Genomic DNA, 18031 nt, shown 5'->3' on the forward strand with positions numbered 1-18031 from the left:
TAGGGGGCTTGGGGGTAAGGGGTGTATAGGGGTTGTGGGGAAAGGAGGGTATAGATATCTATAAGGGTTGTGGGGGGAGGGAAGCGTGTAGGGGGCATGGGGGTGCATAGGGGGGCTATAGGGCATTTGGGGACAGGGCTCTGAGAAGAAGGTGTATGGAGGTGTGTGGGTGCAGGTGTATAAGGGTGTGTGGGGACAGGAGGGCATAGTGGGTATAGGGCGGGCATGGGGAAGGGGGGCATAAGGGGTCTATAGGGCATGTGGGGACAGGGTTGCATGGAGGGGATGTATAGACGGTGTCTGGAAGTGGGGGGCATCTATAGGGTGTGTAGGGGCAGGGCTGTGAGAAGGGAATGTATAGGGTGTGCGTGGGAGCAGGGGGGTCTATAGGATGTGTGGGGCCATAGGGACAGGGCAGGCCAGGTGGGGGGGAGCGACGGACATCGCGTGAGGCAGCCGAGCCCAGAGAGGCAGCTATAAATACACATGTATATAAATATATATATATATATATGTGTATAGGGGGGATGACAGCGAGGAGGGGGAGGCAGGCGACGCCGCGGGGTGGGCTGGGGCCGCGAATCCCCTCGTTGTGGCGGCCGCCTTGGCTCACGGTGCCGCTCTGCTCTTCCCCCTCTTCCCTCCCTGCGCTCCGCCACCCCCTTCCTCCCTTCCAACACAGATCCTCCGCCTCCTCCTCCTCCTCGCCGCTCGGCGCCTGGTCCTGGCGCGGCTGCCGAACGGTCCCGCTCGACTCCTTCCGAACTAAATGCCTCTGTGACAGACTCGCCACCTTCGCCATCTTAGCCCAGCTCAGCCCAGACATGGTAAGTCCTGCCAATAACATGCAAAAAAAATATATATATATATATATGCATATATGTAAAAGCCAAGAAAGGAGCTATTGGGATTTTTGGAAAGAAGAAACCCAAATAGAGCTGCTTTTTGGAAAATATTTTTATTTCGCGTGACATTCGGGTGAGGGGCCAGCGGTGGGCACGGCTGCGGGTCCCCGCGTGTGGCGGCCTCCGCGCACCGCGGCAGTGACCTAAAAAAAAAAAAGGAAAAACAGACAAAAAAACCATCCGGGCATGGAAAACCCCCTGCTGCATTGAAATGTCACCGGCACCGTGAAAGCTGGATGCCTTCCCGCTTCCTCCGGACCCCCCGCTGCGCCTTTTCTTTTCTCCGTGCCCCTCGCTGCCGCCCTTTTCCTCTTTTCCACCCCCATTTTCCACCCCCTGTCCTCGCTTGAGGTGGGACCGTGGGATGCGCTGGGGTTGCTGCTGCATCCGTGCTGCCCGTCGGCTCGGTGCACACCCCCCTTGCTCCTTCCCTGCGCTGTGCGTTTGAATACGAACGCCGCTAAAAGAGCGATGATGATGGTGATGATGATGATGGGGGGGGCTGACTGGCACATCCAGGCGCTTTAGCCGCTTTCGGGTCCCCACGGCCGAATTGCTGCACGTGTCTCTTGTTGGTGAACGTCTCCCCCGGGCCGCGCTCCTGCAGCTGGGGCTTTTCCAAGCCTCTCTGGTGGCTCCAGGACTTGGGAAGAAGCGCCCCGTGCACTAGTAGGGTAGGGAAGAGTCAGAGGGACGCCCCTGAAGTTTCTGCAGCTTTGTGCAAAAGGGAAAAAAAAAGGAAAAAAAAAAAAAAAAGAAAAAAGGAGGAAGTTGGTGCTGTTGCTCGGACAGAGCTGCTGGAAAAGTGAAGGATTCCTAGAAATTACCGGCGCCGCGGAGCTGCTACACCCTGACTCAGAGTGCAGAGTGGGTGCCAGGGCACCAAAGTTGGTGCCAGGGCAGTTCGAGGGGGCTCATCACTTCCTTCTTTTTGTTTTATTTTTTTTTTTTTTTCTTTTTTTTGTTAAGTAGTTTATCCCTTTTCTGGACAGTTCCCACATTTGTATCACAAAGGCCCCCCTACCTCTGTTGCGCTCCGTGTGATGCTCTTCCATCTGCTTGGGCACTGGGAGCTATGGGGCCCATCCAGTTATTTACTAATTATGCCTTGCTTGTTAAACTCTGGCTTAATTCAGCAAAAGGGGAGGGGAAAGGAAGAAAGGAGGGTGGTGGCGGTAAAAGAAGCGGGGGGGAATCACATTTTACAAGATGAAGGTTCAGTTTATTATTAGAAACACTAATGTATTTGGTCCACTAGTTACCATGGAAACAACATCTGCACTGAAGTGGTTTTAAAGATACAGTGTTGGTTGTGTTTGCCTAGGCCCTGTTCAGGCCCAGCCATGAAAACCACTTTGAAACAGGCTCTGGAGCCTGTTCTCTTCCCTGAGCAGCTCTCTGGGTCCTCTCGAAGGAGGCACCAGGTTTCTAATCTTGCCAGACATGCGGTGAGTGAAGGGAGCTTGAGAGCAGGACAAGGAGCAGGTGCCCCCTTGGAAGGGGCTCAGGAGGAGAGGGTCAGGTTGGTGGGGATGTCCCTGCCCTGCTGTTTCTTTTGGCTCTGGAAGTTGTGATGACCATTTTTTGGTAAATTCTGAATTCAGTAGAAATACTGACAAGTGAGAGCCTGAAATAAGCTATCCTGGGTGTACAGGTGAGCTGTTGGTGAAGGTCCACTGCTGATTTTCTTCTGCAGGTGGACAGAGGGCCAGGTGCTGTGGGAAGAGAGAAGGGAGCCTTTGACTTGATTAAAGCAGAAGTTCCTGCAAACGAGGCCTAAATCTTTATGCTCTATTCTTGCTGTTATTTAACTAAGCAGCTAAAAACAGAAAAAGATTAATTTCACATGAGCACATAGGTGTTTAAACTCTTATCTGGGTGAAACTGTGTTATCGGAAGCCTTTTATGATCAGTGCAAGTATTTTCACATTTGCGGGTGAACTTGGCTGCAGGAGGATGCAGCTTATATTCCCCAGGCATGTTTTATTATATCTGCAACTAACCTCTCAGCTGGTCCTTTGGGCTTAGGTCTAAAATTATTTCCTCCCTACTTCTTCCTGGCTCTGCTGATTGCTGTTCAGGTCGCGATTTCAGAACTCATTTTTTATTTTTTCTCAGGCCAGAGATAAGAGCATAAGACCAAGGTCCCCTGTCCAAGGTGGGTGGAAATTTGGGGCCTGGGGCTACTTCATGAGTTTGCTGCTAAGTAAAACTGAGGGTTTGTGGTGCTGAGGAGCATTTCTCACGGAGGTCCAGGCTCGGTTTCCTAACTGAGTGTCACTGGGAGGAAGCCCATGCCGCCTGCCTTCCCCCGAGTGGCTCCTCATCAGTGTTGGTGTCTGTGGTGGTGACATTTATAGTGCAGTTTTTCATGTGCCTTTGGAGCTCTCGGGACAGGAAGCTCTGTCTGCTTGTGTCATTAATGTTATTTATTGCTAGAAATCTCTCTTCTGGAGTCTTTGGCCCTGGCAGTTTGAAATATTTGTAACCTGAGTATAGGCATAGCTTCTTTGCAGCGAAATGGTCCTGAAAAGGCTTGTGAGACTTGTGGGTCATTGCTACCCAGCTGACTGATTCGTACTTGCCAAGGGCTTTACATCTGTGCACGGGACAGTTTCCCAGGCAAGACGCTGATGTTGCTCCTGTGGAAGCAAAGGGATCAGTTTTCCATTTGTTTTTGGAGGAAGCAGAAGCTGCCACTCATGGAAGTGGTGCGTTTGGAAAACAGGTGTTCCCAAAGCTGTGATGGAGCTATCCAGATCCAGCGCAAAATGCAGACTTTGGGCTTGGCCCTGCTCTTTCTCTGTATCTGAATTCCTTTATATTCCTTCCTGCTTCAGCAGGAGTGATACTTGACTACCATTAAAGACCAAATACCCTTTAATGAAAGAGGACAGATAAGATTTTGGAGGCCAGGGGATCTCTTTGCATTCTGTCTTTATACTATACCTAACATCGTAGGATGACAGTACTGACATGCTGTATATTACACCTGTGTAACAGTAGTACTAATGCTAAAGGGATGGGAGAGAATAACGACAAAAGTAATTTGCACGGCTGTGCACATGTACTCCTAACTTTCCAAACTGTGCTTAGTCTGATTAAGTTGTCTTGTGACAGAATTTTTAATTTGATAAGTGATGTCAATTTGTCAATTTGTCAATTTGATAGTGATGGTTAGGAAAGAGAAATGGAGCATTAGGATTTGCGGGGGGGGGGGGGTGTCTCACTATTTGGTTGTGTTATTTGAGCTTGGCTTTTGTCCCTCCTCCCTGCGAGCTCATGATTGGCCTCTGTGAAGTCTACTAAACTTTAAAGCTTAAATTGTACTGTACTGAGGACCGTAGTAAGACTGCACACTCAGAGACTTCCTTTCTAGCCTAATTCACAGAGGAAAAACTGATCAGATGAGGGAGTCTGAGCTCTGCTCTTTGTACTAGGAAAGGATGAAAGGTCTTGCTGGCAAAAACTTGCGTAGTTGTTGAGTTTGCTTTGCCCATACTGAATTTTTGGAATATCTTCTCTCCAGGATTGCATTTAGCAACATGCAGATGATTTGCTGGAAGGACTTCGCAGCACCTGTGTATTTTTATGGGCTATATTGTTTGTAAGTAGTAGCCCCAACTACAGAATTAGGCTGACAACATAGATGAGTGTAAGGAGTGAGCTGCCCATAACCTAGTATATCCCAAGTAGCTGCAACTGCCTTTGTTGCAACTTTGTCTTTGTTCATCGTTAGTTCCATGTTTGCGTGAGTACAAGTATTGATATGCTTCCTACCTAAAGGGACAACATGTTCTGAGCTCCTTTCTCAACTCACAACATTTACTTTTCCTCCTGAAAACATCCAAACATTGTCTGTGCAGCAGAGAAGAAAAAATCCTCTTTACCCTGGGGAAATAACAAAGCACGAATTGTAGACTTTCAGTTTACATCTTGACTAGTTTGGAAAGGTTGCTCTAAATAGGCTGTGGGATGGAGATCGACATGCAGGTTTGACGTGATGTTGCTATATCTTGGAAATCTTCCTTGTGAAAAGATTTCCCTGTGTTATGGGAGTTCTGTGTGCTTCAGGAAAAGCACACAGATGCAAGATGGGCTATTTTAAGGTCCTAGAAGCCGTTTGTAGTGCCTCGCTCACAGATTGAGTGGATCCAAGTTTTCCAGCAGAATGCTGGAAAATGTTGATCTTACTGAATCAAAATGTTTTGTAAAAATTTAGCAGTTCTGACAATATTTCTGACGGCGAGTGATAGCAGTGATTCACTCAGATAAGACTGAAGCACTTCATTTGGAGATTAGCATTTAGCTTCTATATTCTGTCATCATTTATTACCTAAGTTTTGGAGTATGGGTGAAAATGAAGCATTTTGCATACACTGACAACAGTCTCTTCTTAGGTTTACAGTAGTTTGGAGGCTTCAATAATAGAAATTCAGTGTCTCCTGAAAATGCAACTCTTAGACTTGAAGTTGGACTTTTTCCGATGAAGGGAAGTTCTTAGCTTTTACTGGCTTTCTTACTTCAGGCCTCAAAGCCCTGCCAATTTCCAAAGAGGCTGTAATGAACAGTTTATTAGACCAGTGCATCTGGGTGCATTGGCTAAACCACAGGGCTGAGAGCTGTTCCTGTGCCTGCAAATTAAACTCTCTTTGACCTTGGGCTAATCACTTCATTGCTTTCCCCTTCCGTTTCCCCAGCTGCAGCACCCTTCCAGGTGACATCCCAGGCTGTGCTCATCTGTGTTTGTACGTTGCCCTGGCTCTGAAGAGTTCTACAGGCAGGCCCAAGTGCTGTCATCTTCCTAAAAGAGCATTAGGCACCTCCGCTTGTTCACTTAGTAAGAGCAATGCCATAGCGAACATTGCTGAGCTGCAAACATTTGGGATTTTGCGTTGCAGATTGTGTGCAAACCTCTTGTGTTTGTGTATCTGGCACCTCTTCCTGCAATCACCCAGCTCTGTCAGGGATGCTGCGGCGTGCAGAGTGTCTCTCGGGGAAGTTGTTGTGGGAAGCTCCTAAAATTTTCTGAGCATTCATATTGCTACTGCTGGACCCCCTCTACTATGGACAGACCAAAATGGGAATGATAAAAGGAGTATCCAGCTAGACTTCTTTTTTCACGAGAGCTCTGTGCTGTGTCTCAGGAGGGTTACGGTGTGAGTACTGCCTGAGATTCCTCCATAGCAGGAGCAGCTGCTGTGAATGCTCAGGGTTGCCTTTCCCGTGAGTCTATGGCAGCCCTTACGAACAGGCTGTGATGCTGCAAATCACACGCTACCTGCTGGTCTTTCCCTTGCTTGGTAGGGTTACTCCTTTTGCAAAACCTTGTATAGTCTCCATGTGTCTTGATAAGCACTGTTGGCATGGGGTGGATAGAGAAAGAACCCAGCTGAGCAGATAATTTCCCCTTCCTGCTCTCAACCAAGAGAGGGTCCCGGATCTTGTTGGATGGCCAAATTAGCCAACCCCCCAGTCCATTTTCTTCTCCAGAGGATTGTATTGCTTTTCAGGTTTGTGCTTTTAACGGAGGGGCCGAGTTGTGATCTTACAGTGTCACTTCACTGGAAATCACCTGCTCTGTTAAATGCTGCTTTGTCGTTGCTGTTGTGAAGTCTGTCAGCGTGTATTGCCTTGGTACTTGCTAATTCAAAGTGATCTGAGCACTTGATTGAGAGAAGCACAGGTTTGCTTTATGTTGTTGATTTTTGCTGGAATGTGCTCACTGACTGCTCCGATAGTTTCTTCCATTTTTTTTCCTTCTGTTTGCTTTTCAAATCCACATGGAAATTAAAGGCAAAGTAGGGGATAAACTTCTAATGGTTTTGGCTTTCAGACCAGGTTTGAGAGGTGTTTAGGAGCAGTGAGCTGGTGCTTGTGCTGAGTGAGTCTGGGCTTATCCTGATCCGAATTTCAAGAGAACCTGCAGTCAGTTTACAGGTGATCTGTATTGATTTTACAGAAGAAAAGGGATACTAAGAGGCCTGGCAGTACAAGAGGGGAACAGTGTTGGGTTTGTTATTAAAGTGAGAGACGTGAACTAAGATTGGCATTTGCTGTGCACCATGCACAGTTAACTAAGAGAGAATCCCATTAGCAAAGCAGCTGATTGGCGTGCAAGCAAATGTAGGTAAGGAATCCAAGACGGGAGTGATAGGAAACCCCTTTCAGTGCTCTGCTTCCAGGAGAGACAAGAGTTGAATACATCAAAGGAAGACAGGTAGCGCACGAGGTAATAATAGAAGGATTTAGCTCAGCATAATAAGCAGTCAGCGCAGCGTCCCACTTGCTCAGCAGCTGCCTGCAGATGCAGCTCCCTGCCGATCCAGCGCGTGTCTTGGTAGGTATTCACAGCTGAGAACTTTCTCTGCTGAGTTTCCACTTAATGTTGTGGATTCGTTCAGGTCTTTTACTCAAAATGAAGCTTCAGAAGGGATTGCCACACACGGTGGGTCTGCAGCTCATCCCTGCGAGCCAAAACCAGGGAGTTATGCACAGCACTGGCAGTGACTCTTCTGCAGGCAAATGCTGCATCATTCTGTATCTCTTTATCTGAAGGGAACGTGGGAGAGGAGCATGATCAAGTGCTGGGAGCTTAAAAACATTGTGGGATTCACTGCTTCAGTGTGAGTAATGTTGAGTCAAATCCACCCTTCAGTGCAAGGGCAAAACCAGCACTCGCATTAACCAATGGACCCCAGGAGGAATGCAAGGGCTGAGGTTAGTCTTTGGTCTTCATCCTACTCAGAGACTCACTCTGTGCAGCTGAGAAACTGTACGTCCAGCGGCTCCTAAGGGTTTTGATGCTTATTTTCAGTTTGCAGTGTGTAATGCCTTGCTACCGTGATGGCAGCTTAGCCAGCGTGACAGCTGCCCTGTTACCCAGTCCTGGCATTCTGCTCTGTTAAAGGAGATGTGGATTTAAGACAGGGCACCAGAGTCTTCGCTATTCTCCTTTCCAGTTTCTTAAGTGCTTGGAAAATAGCTGACAGATCCAAATTGAATATGTGGATTTGAGCACCCGGGGCCAAAAATGTGGGAGAAGGGAGTGAGCAGTGCTTCCCCAAGAGACTCCTCCCTGTGGTAAAGCAGGTTGGTTGGCACAACATCAGCACAGACTTATGTATGAAAATATGTGTGTTTTTATGTGCATGGAAAAGAGGTTTACGTTGTGCCATTTGGCATGATATGTTCACACTAATCAAGAGGTGAGCTCTGCAAGAGGGTTCGAGCTGTTCCTCAAAGAGAAGAGACCGAGGGGAAGGAAGATATTAGTCTTCCAATGGGTGCAAAGTAGTTGAGGAAATAAAGGGAGCAATCTGCTTGCTATGTCTGATGGGGATAGGGCTTGAATTGCAGCAAGAGAGATTTAATTTAGACACAAGGGAAAACGTTCCAGCTGCAGGGATAGTAAAGCACTGAGAGCCTCCATCAGTGGAGGCTTTGTAGAGTAGACTGGGAATGGTTTATATAACTTTGAGGCAGGCAAAAGGGCGAGATGAGCTCTTCATATCTCTTCCCACTCTCTTGTCTGTAATTCTGCATTAAAGAACACCTTTACATACACTTCTTGCTATATTATGGAGATCAGTATGGCACAAGTTTGGCATAAACTGCCCACTGAGGAGTAGAACAAGATGAAGGCTGAAAGGGGAGCCTTTATGGATTAGAAATCCATAAAAATCTGCCCTTGTCAAGATTTTTATTTTTTATTTATTTTTTGTAGGCATTGCAACAAGCAGGATTTTAAAGAGGAGGTTTAAAGAAAGAACATGAGATAGCTTTCTAGATGTTTTGGGGGAACTTCTCCCAAAGCAGAGGACAGCGTGGGAGACATCACAAAGGTGCTTATTTGAAAATGGTAACAAGTGGGTGATGGAGGCTGGTTTCATGGCCTCATCAAGGGTGGGAGTTAACGTGTCAGAGCTAAGTGAGATTATTTGCCTTTACAAAATACTTCAGGGTATAACCAAGCTTTATTTGAAACCCTAGAGAACAAGGAGACAGTTGATCTGTTGAGTGCATTGTCTGGCTTTTTAGTATTATCTTACTCTCCTCTTTCTCTATTGTCTTTAAGCCTAGAAAATTACCTTTTTTTGGTAGGTAATTTTTTATTACTTCACTGAGTCCTCTTCATAGAATCATAGAATTCTTGTGCCCTGCCTAAAGGCTTAGGTTGCCTTTGAATTGCCATGCAATGAGACATGGAAATTAAGTCACTGTTTTATTTTTTTAGCAACAAACATCTACTCATTTAAAACTAAATTGAATTAGTTTCTGAAAGACTTGTGATCTTATTGCTTTTGATATCTGTGAAAGACTTGTGTTCTTAATGCTTTTGCTATCTATCAATAGGCGAGTAGACAAATTTACAGGCAAGATTTTGGCATTTTAATGCCAAATCTAATGATATTTTAAAGAAAAAACAGGCAATGTGTATGGAAAATAAACATTAGGTTTGTAATTAGGAGTATCTGAGGCCCAAATTTCCTTGTAAAAGTTTGGGCTGCCTAAGGAGGAAATTGTTCATACTAGTGTTCAGTCAAAACTAATTCTGCGTGTAAAGTTCACTGCTTGCAAGCTCGCCCTACTACCCAGAAGGATATATGACATATATTCAGTAAAACTATAGAAGCAAAATGATGCTGCTTATCTTCTGTAAGCAGGGAAATGCTTTCATTTTTTTCATGACAAATTGTTCTTTTTCCTCCTTTAAATATGACAGTCATGTCAATCATTCCCCAGATGGGGCCTATCGTACTGCTGGGGCCAATTTTAATCTTGTTTATGTCAATGTGGTGCTCTTGTAAAGCTGGGGACTGTTTCAGTTTTACTTCTCAGCCTCTCGACTGTGAATAGGATGAGCATCAGGGCCAGAATCTTATTCCCTTAATGCCATTTAGAGATCAGTGTCCCCTATAGAGAAAAATGAGGCTCTCCAGTAATCAACTGCGCCTGTACAATTTTGTGTGCTTTGCTGGGTGGGCAGAAACGTGCCCGATCACATGGGCACTTGAGATTGCAGCTAGAATAAAGCTGTCATTATCATCATAACAGCATACAGCATCTGTGAGACACCCACTGATCAGATCGGCTGCGAAATGGCTGAAATCCCACTTTTTCAAAGGTGTCCTCTAGCCAGTGAGGCCCTGAAAGGCTTGGAGGATGGATAATGAGCTGGAGATGAGGTTTTTGGCTCAAATGTAGCCATGACCTGGGCAGAGGTCTTCAGTGTTTGAACTGTGGAAGAGATGAAGCTCCTCTTGGGTTTAAGAGGAGGTAAATCTTAGCTATATGCAGTAATTAAAGGCATGAACTAAGATTCTTAAAACTATGTTTTAAGAGCCATTTTAGACCATCTGCATGGTCTCGGATGTCCTCCCACTTCTCGGTGTGGTCTCTCTTTGGGCAGGAGGGAAAAATACAGGCAAAAGGAGCATTGTCCATGTTGTAGGACAGCCATCAGTCTGGCATTGCTCATCAACGCAACACTTAGAGTAAAACAAACAGCGAGCTGTTTCGGAAGAGTTTGGTGAAATGCTGTCACCTGGCATGAAACCAAGGCACTGCTTAAATCAGGATAAACACAGTCTGGACTCCCCCTGCCTTGTTTTCCATTCCTAGTCTACCATGGTCTTATTTTATTTAACTTTGTAGAAGTCTGACCACATTTTGCTTCTAAGTTCAGAGTGCTGCTACTGTAAAGTAGGTAAAGCTGAGTGCACACATTGTGAAACCAGGACAAGATGGTTAATGCAAGCTCTGGCATGCCAGTTAATTACCTACTTTGACTTGATCATCTTTTGTGTTGTAGAGGGAAGGGACAGTCCCAAGTACTGAGGAGAGGGAAAGGAAGCTTATTTTTTTTTAATGTAGTTAAACTCGGAGCATATGTCCAAGGACCACTTTTGGTCTCAGACATCTCTAAAGAAAAGAGTGCATGGTCATAAAGTGATAGGATATTTTGGTTATTATCAGCTCTTGGAAAGTGGTTCTATTTTTCTCTGTAAAATATGCCTTAAAGGAAAAGTTTGGAATGAAAAGACTTACAGTATACATAAAAAGCAATAGTAAAAGGAATATGTATAAGAATATAAGAAATAGGCACTCTAGCTTGCCAGCTAACAAACAGTTAAGCCAAAACCTCTCTGCTCACTCTTCTCCATACCTCCATGTTTTCATACTGCACAACAGAGACTGTGATACTAGAGCTTGATTGTCCTGGTGTAACCCTAAGGATCCCCTAAGGTATTTACAAATATCAAGTGATCTAAGCTGAATTAAGCTGGGGAAGAGAAAGTGGTATTATTCTATTCCGTTTCCAGGGGTTCAAAGTAGGCCCCCGAGAAGTTAACGCCAGTATTTTTAATTTAAAGTAGATGGCTTGAGCAAGCTTTGCAAACATTGGGCCGGGCAGAGTGCCATGGGAAAAGGGAGGAGTGTTTAATACATGTATGTTTAACCTAATGACAGTGAGTTATTTATCAGAAATGTTTGGGAATAGCTGAGTTGGAAAAGAATGATCCTAAGAATTCATATGGGTCCAATTTGGTTTTCCTTGATGTCAGGACTACAAGTGGGGACCCTAAGAGCACAGCCCAGCAGTTCAGAGACAAGCACGGAGCTGATGGCCGTGGTGAGGACTGGCAGGTAGAGAAGGCACACTCCGTTCCTCCTTTCAACTCCTGTGATTCTCAGCTAGACTGAAGGAAATCCTCCTGACGATTCCTATTAACGAATATCTCCATGACCACTCCTCAGCCCTGGGAGCGTTATCAAAGCTGTTTACTGAACACAAATTGCCATGTTTTGTCTTGAGAGCGGACCCAATGTGCAGTGAAGAGCTAGCAGTTGTTAATAAACAGTGGCACATTAAGATGTCTCTCTGGGTGATTTCTGTAATTATGTGGAATTGCCTGTTCAAGTGGTCAAATTACATAAAAGGGACCCTCAGCTCCACGAGAACATTTCCAATAACGAATGACTATTAGCTGTGACATGAGGAGCCTATAGTTACGGTACAAAGGAAACACAGGAAGGTACTAATCCCTCAAACCTGTTTTGAGATGAGATGGGTTGAGCTGAGGAGAATGTCCTTTGCCGCAGGAAGAGGTTGCAAAGAGTTTATTTATTAAAGAAACCACTAAGGAATTTTCATCCAAAGATTTCCCTGCTTTTCCTCTCCCCTCTTTCCTTTTAGGATTGGTGTTGATGCGTACCTATGGATTCTCTCCTCTGTTAGCAGAGGTTTAAATGTCTGTGGAGCTTAAAGAGACCGATGGTAGTTTGGGAGAGCAAAGAATGCTTCTTCCAGGAGTGAAAAGTGAGCTTTCCCTTTAGAAGCTCCATCTGTACTGAGAATTTCACCGCAGGCTTTAGCAACTGGCATGCCCCAGTGTGACAGGATGGCTGGATGTCAGTCCTAATTTCTTTGAACACTGAATGATGTTCCGAAGAGTGACGGGGGAAAAACAGCGCTTGCTTATTCAACAGATCCACTCAGCGTGTGCTCGCCTTGCATCTGCTCGTTCTGCTGCCATGTCCAAGGCTTTGCTCCTGCTAGCTCTGCTGAGCCCTCAGAGGTGGACACGCACATCCGCAGCGATATTGATGGCTAAGGGGAGAATAAAGAGCTTATTCTCACTCAGATTAAGGTTTCTTAGTGTTGTTCAGGCAATACCAAAGGCCTCCTAAGATACTGTATAAGATCCTAAAAGGAAAACCTGGATTGTTTGATGTTTAGGGCAGCTGCTGGCCCTTTGGTTCAGTGGTTGAGTAGGGTAGAGCACCATGGCTAGTGTTTTTATAAATATATATATACATATATTTGTGTTGTGATGGCAGTTTTTCAGAAATAGAGCCTGAGAGCAAGAACAAATTAAGGCTCAGATACAAAAGGAATCAATTAGAAGACAGCCTAAAACAGTTACTGTCCCACAGCTGAGCTTCTTCAACTGGCCATGGGCAACTTGTAGGCTCTGGTATGGCAGATGACAATTAAAGCAGAGCAAATTAAAGTTTCTTCCCTTTTGCCTTGCAGCTGGTGGGAGCTGGAAGCGGGTGTACGAACAATGCTCAGCTCATCGACTCAGCTGGAAAAAAGCCCTATAAATGCATTGCATTGAAAGCTTGGGATTAGATTTACACCTGCTTTTTGTTGCCTTTACACTGCCAGGATATTTCAAAAGGCCATAGCCTGAATGAGAAATCCAGAATCTAAGCAATTGGGGATAAAACATGGTCAGGAGATTCATGGCAGATGAGCACAACCACTTTATAGTCATTCAGCACTTCTGGGTCATTTTCTTATAAAATAGATATATACTCCTTTGTTCACAAAGTGTTTACTTTTTTAAGTACTGATGTAAACATTATTTTCCAGCAATTTTAACAACTTTTTTCTGGCTTTCTGCTTTGAAAAGGGTTGTCCAGCCAGCAACAAAATCAGTACAATGTGGCTTAAGAAACTGTTCAAGGACTGTGAATAGCCTTTAGTCCAATGGCACAACAAAACCAAATGTTTCTGAGCAGTTTTTGAATTAAAATATATCACCTGATCTGAGCCTTTTTTTCAGAATAGTAGAATGAGTCTCTCTGATTTCAACCCCAAATTCCAAACCTCTGTATCTGTATTTGATTTTGAAGCAAAATAAATAGTCTTTTTTTTTTTTTCCAGTGGCTTTATTAGTAGGATGTCCCTGCAAAGAGTTTACTCAGCTTTTCTCAGTATTGAGGATAGAAAAAGCAGAAAGAACAGCGTGATTGTAAGGTCTCAGGCAAACTGTGTGGCATTAAGAAATACCATTTTTTTGACTTTGTTCTAATTGGAGCCTGTTTGACCCTGGAGCCAGAGCAGGGTAATGGAACAAGCATGACTCAGATAAAGTCAATTTTCACAGTGTTGTACAGAAACTAAGAGGTGGAAAGAGTGAAGTACAGAGCATGTTAAGGGGGAAGAGCTGGAGGGACATTAGGAGCAAGAATCAAAAGACAGAGTATGTCCTGAATAGTGGCCAGGGAAAGGAAGATAAAAGATAAAATGGATAAATGAAGAAAGGGGAAATAGAAGCCGAGAATAAGATGAAAGCAAAGGGAAATAAAAAATAGGAGTGTCCTTCTGCCCTGCTAGGCGGAGAGATGAGGTGGTAGGACAGCAGGCAGCCCCAGGCAGTGGCACTTGTTATTTCCATGCCAGCTGATGTCATTGATTGCTTCCCTCCTCCCTTGTCATGCTCCATGGCAGAATTGCAGGCCTTCTGACTCAGAAAGGCCTCTTCTGCTCTTGCCTTGCCCAGGCAGAGGTCTCCCAGTGTCACAGGGACATAGCTGCATTTCAGGATGCTTCCAGATGGCACCTATCAGCAGCCCCTGGGAGGTGGGTAGAGTCTGGGCCGTTTGGAACCATCTCCACCAAGACAGACATCCTTTTCCACGCCTGTACTTTGGCAGTAGCCAATTTGCTCCTCAGTCGTGGTGCTAGGAAACACACATAGGACTGCTGTCTCTTGCATCTTGATAGAGTGCCTTGCTGTCATTGTGCTAATATTATTTCTTTTTAAACCAATCTTTCTCATTTCCCCCTTTCCAAGGAAATTTTTTCTTACAAAGTGCAAATCCTGCAACGTCTGACCACCTTCTGTCAGGGGATGTAGTTAGTCAGAAGAAATAAAATGAATGATGCTTCTTTTGCCAAAGGGAGAAACGTGGAAGAGGTATATGGGAAGAACGAAGGACAAATAAACTTCATAGCAAAGAAAGCAAACAGAATTCCAACATTTGTGGGCCTAATCCTTTAGGACATCCTACTCCCAGAGAAACGAACTCATATTCTTATTGCAACCAGTGTTTTTTTTAATATTTACCCACCGTGTTGATGCTGACAGAAACCCCACCAGGACTGGACCAGCTCTTCCTTTTCTGTAGGGAGAGGGTGGTGAGCTTCATTGCATTTTCTCAGATACTGGTCACTGTTTTTGCAAAAGTTTGGCTTAAGGATGAAGGAGAGAGGTGCAAGTTAGAGTTTTATTGTTTACTTTTTTTTTTTTTTTTTTTTTTCTGAGAAAGGGGCTGCAATTAGGTATGAGCCACTACCTACCGATCTGGATTGCCAGTTGTGGGACTGGCATTTTGCTTATGGCTTGGCTGGCCAGCAGCTGACCCAGGAACAGTCCAGTGCACCCAACCTCTGGCTTAACTGATGGGGGATTTATGAGAGAGCTATGCCTAGTGTAGGAAAGGGAAGAGATAAGACAGTGAAAGAATTTGAGGTAGTATTGGAGAAGGGAGGGAGGTTGGAGAATGTATGGAGAGGAGGGGAGCTTGTGTTACTGTGTTGAGAATATAAGGAAGCAGCTGACTTATCTACTGAAATCCAAATTCTCTTTCTTCAGTTGCTCTCAGATGGTTTAGAACTGAGTTATATATTTATTTTTGTGCTTTAATAGAGCTCCTCCCCCACTTTTATCCAGTTACCCATGAAGAGTCATGATGAAACGAGACCTACTTAAATCAAATGTCACAATTGATGCTCATCGCAGGCCACCATTTGTCTGTGTGTGATGTGAACTTGTATAGCCCAAGGCAAGGAGCAGTGAGAGAAAAAAAGGGCTGAAGTGAGTTGGGAGTGAACAAGCAGGAAGCAACCCATGTCTGGGGAGCTTGTGCTTCCCAATGCCTTTATCATAAACCTACTTTTCTAAAGTGGGAGTTGTGTTCTGTAGCGGGGAATTAAGCATGGGGTAAAAGGGAGAAATCAGGCTTAGTGCAGGAGACTGCATCCATTTCTGTCATTTCTGAAACTAGTGTCTGACTAAACTGGACACTTCTGTTCCCAGAAGAAGATCTCATCCTGTTTCATTTTGTTAGCGGAAGAATCCAACTTTTCAATGCTCAGAGCATCTGGAATGCATCCAGCTTCACTTTTTTTTGATGGAAGATTTACTGAAATGTTGATATTTTCTTTGATTTTTTTTTTCTTTGTGTTTACCTCGTTCCTGAAAAACTTCTTCTGATCTTCGACAAATATTTGGTGGAAGTAAATGTTATGGGCGGAAATAAACACTTGAGTTGATCTTAAAATTTCAGTGATCCAAGTCTCCAGAGAAGTGGAGAGTAAGAGCTAGTGTGCAAGCTGAAGCATTCCAGGACATTTCAGGAAGCTGTAGGTGGGGGTAGATATGGGTCCTTGCTGGATTGGTGAGGCTCAGTGCTATTCTTCTATTAAGATACTGCCTGAAATTGAGCCTCATATCTTCAGCAACCTGAATTAGGTTGCAACCCAACCGCTTGGTATGTATCTGTGGTGGGGGGAGGTCAGCTATTTTACAAAGCCACACCACACCAAAATACTTCTTGGCTTCCAGCTTGTGGCTGATTTTTATCTGGTTGGCTCAGAGTAAAGGACGCTGAATCTACCTATACTCCTCTGGGTATATAACCTCAGTTGGACATTCATCATTTTGAATGTACCACTACATTTCTTCTAAAATCCTTTAAACTCCTGGGCCAACCTTCCCAGTTGCTCTTGTGGGGTTCACTGCAGAAATACTGTGAAAGTTCTTCATTAATTTTACCAGTGAGATTCAAAATGTAGGAAATACCCTTGGTCAAAATGCACAAGTGAGGAAGATTCTACCAAGACTTTTCAAACTTTAGGGACTGTTCAGCTCAAATTCCATGGTATCAAGATTCATTCATGGTGGGCTCTATGGAGCAAATCTGTACTGATGGTTGGCCTTGATCATTGAATACTTTGCAATGGACACATGCTTGCTTTACCCGTACATCAAGCTGGCCAGATGCCATATAAGCATAGTGCTAAGCTTTACCTAATATATTTTGCTTCACAGAAGGTTTAGTAGCCTGCAACAGGACTGAAGCAGTCTTGGATTCATGGCTTCTGTTGATTGGAGGTTCAGGCTGAGCCACCTCATCTCTGCCAACAAATTGGTGTGGACAAGTCCTTAGAGGATTGCCTGTCCCACTCCCAAATTCATGCATAATTGCATTTTTTTCCCTCTTTGCCAAGCCTTTGCTATGTCAGAAGCTGTCTGATCTCCACAGCTCTAGCAATAGGTGTTGATACTGTGCCAATCTTAATAACAACCTTGACTGTACTCCCACACCTCTGCATGCTGCATAATCACTCTAAATAGAAGGTTCTCTTGTATATTCTGCACTGTGGGTCTCTGCTTCTCGGTGTTCAAGCCAGCCGATATCATTGATGTGGACAGAGGAACATGCTGGATAAAAAGCCTGAAGCAGAGAAAAACGATTGGGCCCCAGATACTCACTCTAAACTAGTAGTAGGGGGAGTTTAGCCCTCAGATGAAGAGACCTAGATTTGGAGGAGAGCGGTTGTTCTTGACATGGCAAAAGCTGATGACCAGCAAATTCTTTGTTTTCAGACAGCAAAAGAGAACTGCTCCACAGCTACCTTTCCTCCCAGGGCCCTGCATCTGAATAAATGCCCCATGCAGTAGTGAAAGAGTGATAAAGTGATAGAGTGAAAGAGTGGTGAAGTGATGGATGGTATGACTGAATGCTGGGTTCCCAAGGAGGATGTTTATATATTTTTTTTCTTTGCTTGCTTCATCTCCTCCCTTGCCAGATGGATGTTTGCAGTCAGTGGAAGATTTTCACCTTCTTTTCATCCTCCAAGCTTCAGCGACAGCCATTCCCAGAAGAGCTCATTTGTAATTGTCCTAGTGTGGGCACTGCCTTCTGCTGATGCCTCATTAATTATCTCAGAAGTTCCACACTGGATATGAAGGACCTGATCTTCCTCATGCAACTTTTTGCACCTACCTTGCCATGAATATCACAGTTTTTACCTTAATGTTACCTTAACCCTGATGTGTAAAAAAGCAGAATCAGGACCAAAGAAAGGCTGGATCAACCAGAGATATAATCTGGTCTCATGTTTTCTTTATTTGTATGTTCACTGTGATGTGAAGGTCAGGTGATTTGACGCACAATTAGGAGGAAAGTCATTGCCCTGAAATTGAGCTGGTAGCATTTGTTAATTTTTCCTTCCTTCCTTCCTTCCTTCCTTCCTTCCTTCCTTCCTTCCTTCCTTCCTTCCTTCCTTCCTTCCTTCCTTCCTTCCTTCCTTCCTTCCTTCCTTC

At 44.6% G+C, this 18031-nt stretch overlaps 1 protein-coding gene across 1 annotated transcript in view; it reads left to right on the forward strand.

Moving 5' to 3' along the window:
• Positions 1–18031, forward strand: part of ADGRB1 (adhesion G protein-coupled receptor B1) — a 256076-nt gene that overhangs the window by 176125 nt on the left and 61920 nt on the right. Inside the window, exon 18 of the mRNA XM_026047133.1 lies at positions 683–827. Within this exon, the coding sequence (XP_025902918.1) occupies positions 683–827 (145 nt within the window). The remainder of the gene's footprint in view (positions 1–682; positions 828–18031) is intronic.

Source organism: Nothoprocta perdicaria, unplaced genomic scaffold (assembly GCF_003342845.1).
Source record: "Nothoprocta perdicaria isolate Ctin4 unplaced genomic scaffold, notPer1 scaffold_48, whole genome shotgun sequence".
In the NCBI taxonomy this organism is placed as follows: Eukaryota; Metazoa; Chordata; class Aves; order Tinamiformes; family Tinamidae; genus Nothoprocta; species Nothoprocta perdicaria.